Genomic DNA, 4,165 nt, shown 5'->3' with positions numbered 1-4,165 from the left:
CGGCCCCTTTCTTCTGAGTGGTCGCGCGATATTAGATACAGCCAAAACAAAACAAGGACAAGCTGCGTCATCATTCTACTACCCGATGGAGTCGTAAATGAAATGTAAATGTAAATGTAGTTTATACTATGTTTTTTGTTTTGTTTTTTGTTTGTTTGTTTGTTTGTTGGGGGGGGGGGGTAAATCTTTTGTCCATTTCAGTTTTGCCAAGACAATTACTGTGACACTTAAATTTAAGATCGTTTTCTTTTGTTGTGTTAATTTGCTTGGTCGTTTTTATTATGCATTATTTAAAAGTATTTCTTTGATTACTTGTAGCAAATCCAACCAGCATATCTTATTATGAATTTATTAATGATGGCATTGACCTCTCCAGCGTAAAGTAAGCTTTTGGGGAAATCGTGTGACAAGAGTATTTACCATGCCATGGGTCCAGGAACCTACAAGAGCAGAATCATTTTCCAACTGAATGGGCCTGGGCCTTGATGGAGATGGAAATAACCTCTCTTCCAACAGAATTGTCACTCACACAGAAAGCTGAGGCTTCAGGTTTTCTGTTAGATGGGGCAGAGATACACCTTCAGCAAGCCTCTGGTTCCACATAGTCCATAGCTGTGGAAAGGGTGACATTTGTGGCAAGAGGCTGGTTGCCACTGTCTTACTATTCTATCACTTTAGAGCGAGACCACATGGCTTTGATGATGGTAACGGAAGCCTGCTACTACCCTGTACTATGTTAAAGCATAGCCTGCAGAAAAGTACATGTTCTCCCTGGCTCAGCAAAGCTTGATTATTATGTATTAGTTTAAAATCTGGGTTTTTAGGGTGTTCAGTCTAGGGTGTTTAATTTCTCCCCCCTTCTCTTTATTTTCTGTCATTGTTATGTTTATAAAACAGGAAGTAGTTTTTTGTTCTGTTTTTTTTTTTTGTTTTGCATTTTTGTTTGTTTTTTTTTGCTCAGTGCACCAACATATACACATTAGAAAATACCAAAATATAAATATAAATACCACAATAGAAAATACCAAAGAATAATGTCACTAATAATATTGAAGACTTGTTGCTATATTGGCTTTTTAAAGAGGACTTTGTTCTATGCTGCATGTTAATGTCACACAGTTATATTACAAAACTAACATTCTCCTAGTTTACGCCTACCAGTGCAACCAACTGAACACTCCATTTGCAGTTTTTTCCAGACCCAAATTTTGTAGTATAGGCTACTTGGGCCATTTAGCTGCTGGTTGATCATCTTTCTTATTTTCTGTTTTCATCGCCATTTCATAGATGTAGACAGACAAAATCAAACCACAAAAGGAAGCTTGTTTCTCTATTTAGGTACCAGGATGCTAAAATAACGGGAAGCTGTGTTAATATCTTAAGAGAGATATTAAAAACTATCCAGTAGTTAGTGCCAATGTCTGAAGGTGATGTTCATGGAACAACAATCTCCAAGTCATTCCCCATAAATGTCAGTTCTGGGAGGGAGCAAACACACATGTTGTTACACAAAAACTGCTAATTGTCATATAGAAAAGATGCTACACATACTCAAATAAACACACTTAATTAAAAGTACATGTTTACTTTGAAAGTAACACACTTCTGTAATACTAGTGATCCCGGACTGAGCACAGTTCAGAGTTATCCATTAAAGTGCAATTTAAAGATGCACTTTGGCTACTATTGAGCCAAACTCCTTAAGATTACTGCTGTTAACAAAGACTGAAATGTTGATGCTATGTGCATGGGGCACATATCACCCAATGTGAACATTGTGAACATTGTCCACAGATTTCCAGTAAGCAAACAATACTGTGAACATTACAGAAGTACAAATTGCCACGGTACAAAGTTCTTGTTTGTTTTGGAAGTAACACTGATCATCACAATCTGAGCAGAATCTAGTATTACCCCTTAAAAGACTTTAAAGAGACACTTTGACTATTATCAAGCCAAACTTCTTATGAATACTGCTGTTAACAAAGGCAGAAATGTTGAAGACAGTCATCGTGCCACAGTTGGCTTTGCTGCTATGTGCATGGAGTACACAGGCACAGGATTTCATGTCACCCAGTGTGAACATTGTTGCAGAACTGGCCAAAGTAAAGAATATGGAAGAAAGACTTAAAACATCAGAAGCAATGTTGCAGAACCAGAATAACTTAGTGACTCAACTAAACTCCAGAGTGGAAGGCTTGGAGACAGAGAATAAAGGTAAAAGTCAATATGACTTTCAGTCTGCTTTACTTTGACATTTTACTTTGATTGATCAGTAGTTTTAAAAGAGACAAAGCCAAAATCATGTTTAACAAAATGATGCTTTTTCTCTGCTCAAAGTTGTTCTTTTCTTGTCTCAAATATTGAAAGCAACTGATGGGAGGTAATAGTAGCTCTCAGTGATTTGAGTGATTTGAATTTTTACTTTTAAATAAATTTCAAATCCAGAGATGACTTTCAAATCTGTTGTATTTCAATAAAAGTTCTTGATAAAAATAAAACTATAAAAACTAGAATGAAAGGTTGTGTTCCCTAAAGTGAGCAATACATAATTGTTGTTCTGGTAATGTGTGAAGCAATTATTTTTGTCCAAACAGCTCTGCAAGCAACGGTCTTAATATCACAGGATAAGGTGGAATCACTGCAGAAAGAGAATGAAGGTGAATTAGACAATAGTTGTATACGTCACTCATGAAAAGTTATGTGAAGGTTATGAATCTAAATGTATTCTACCAGTTCTAACAGGTCAGACAGAGATAAAGAAAGAAAGATAAAATCTGGAATAAATCTGGTTAATGTGTTGCCATATTCAGAACCATGGAAAATGAAGTTAACGATGTGTACTTGCATCTTTATTGACATGGTAAAGAGTTTAGTACATTTGCTAAAGTAATATATATAAATATACAAATATACAGCCTTATTGATTAGAAGAATGATCTTTATCCAAAAATGGTGCTTCAGAAGCAAATTCAAAGAAAAAAACATCTTCAAATACCATTTGGAGATGTTTTTCTTTAGGAGGCAACACAGGAACTACAATGCTTGCAAATCATTTGATATTTCAAAAAAATTAATGGCTACATGTATAAATGATTGTTTTAAACAGCTGTGAAGATGTTGGCCAAAACATCACAGGATATGGTTGAATCTTTACATAAGGAGAATGAAGGTGAATCATATGTCATTGACATAAATAGTCACAGCTGTCAGTTACATTCTTCAAACCTTGTAATGCTGCCATTTAACAAAAACGGATTCATTATTGTTTGTTTCCAGCCAGAAAGGTGGCATTTTCTGCATCACTTTTAGAATATGCAAGTGGACATAATGGCCCTTTCAACAGTGTGACATCTCCAATGATCTACAAAAACGTCTTTACTAACTTTGGAAATGGTTATGATTCAAGCACAGGTATACTCTATATTATGTTTACTTTTATGTGATATATTGCTTATGCCATCACACACTGTGTGTGAGTATGGTCCAAAACAGTCAACAGAAATAATGCTTTTCTGTTCATAATCTGTAAACTAATTCCTCAGTGTCTATTTCTTTTTCAGGAATTTTTACTGCACCAGTAAAAGGAGTGTACTATTTCAGATTTTATGCTCATTGTCATGTTGGCAACAAAATGGCTGTCAGTCTTTACAAAAATGGTGCCATGCAATGCTCAGTGTTTTCTTGGAAGCCTACCAACACCAATGGCAATGCAAGCAATGGTATTGTTCTTACTCTAGAGAAAGGAGATCAGATCTTCACAAAGCTTTGGGACAAGACTTGGGTTTATGATGATCCTGCAAGCTACACAAGTTTTGGGGGATTTCTACTTTTCCCCTTGTGAATGTTTGCTAAAATAACCTGTATCAAGCATATACTAGCAAAGTACTGCTAGTTCATCGCAAGTTCATATTTTCCATAGAATATGTTTGCTGATGGCCATCAAAGCAACGTTTGCTTTTTCTAATGAAAACCATCCAGAGAACTCTCTGTAATTGTTGGTAACGTTGATAATAAAGATGTGAAAAACAATATTAGAGACCATGAAAGAATATGTTTATTGTTCACTCAAATTTCTCTGGTCAGTCAGTCACACTTTGTACATTCATATTGTGTGCCCCAAACAAGGTCAAACAAAAATTATATTTTAGTAGTTTTGCTTGCA

The 4,165-nt window shown here is 35.5% G+C and overlaps 1 protein-coding gene across 1 annotated transcript; it reads left to right on the top strand.

Moving 5' to 3' along the window:
* Positions 1–1,994: 1,994 nt before the first annotated feature.
* On the top strand, positions 1,995–3,844 carry LOC113585046 (cerebellin-1-like). Its single transcript, XM_027022331.2, has 5 exons — positions 1,995–2,146; positions 2,189–2,217; positions 2,598–2,660; positions 3,280–3,414; positions 3,564–3,844. The coding sequence occupies exons 1-5, from the start codon at positions 1,995–1,997 to the stop codon at positions 3,842–3,844; spliced, it is 660 nt and encodes a 219-aa protein (XP_026878132.2).
* Positions 3,845–4,165: the final 321 nt, after the last annotated feature.

The sequence above is a fragment of the Electrophorus electricus genome, chromosome 18 (genome assembly GCF_013358815.1).
Source record: "Electrophorus electricus isolate fEleEle1 chromosome 18, fEleEle1.pri, whole genome shotgun sequence".
Classification (NCBI taxonomy): domain Eukaryota; kingdom Metazoa; phylum Chordata; class Actinopteri; order Gymnotiformes; family Gymnotidae; genus Electrophorus; species Electrophorus electricus.
The sequence above is the reverse complement of the archived record's forward strand: the minus strand, read 5'-3'. Positions and strand labels throughout refer to the sequence as shown.

What these genes read in the sequence shown, in the direction of transcription:
- LOC113585046 (XM_027022331.2), top strand. Translation starts at nt 1,995, where the DNA reads ATGTTGAAGACAGTCATCGTGCCACAGTTGGCTTTGCTGCTATGTGCA. An exon ending in CTTAAAACATCAGAAGCAAT is followed by an intron (nt 2,147 to 2,188) that starts GTTGCAGAACCA and finishes ACTAAACTCCAG; the next exon opens with AGTGGAAGGCTTGGAGACAG. An exon ending in ACTGCAGAAAGAGAATGAAG is followed by an intron (nt 2,661 to 3,279) that starts GTGAATTAGACA and finishes GTTTGTTTCCAG; the next exon opens with CCAGAAAGGTGGCATTTTCT.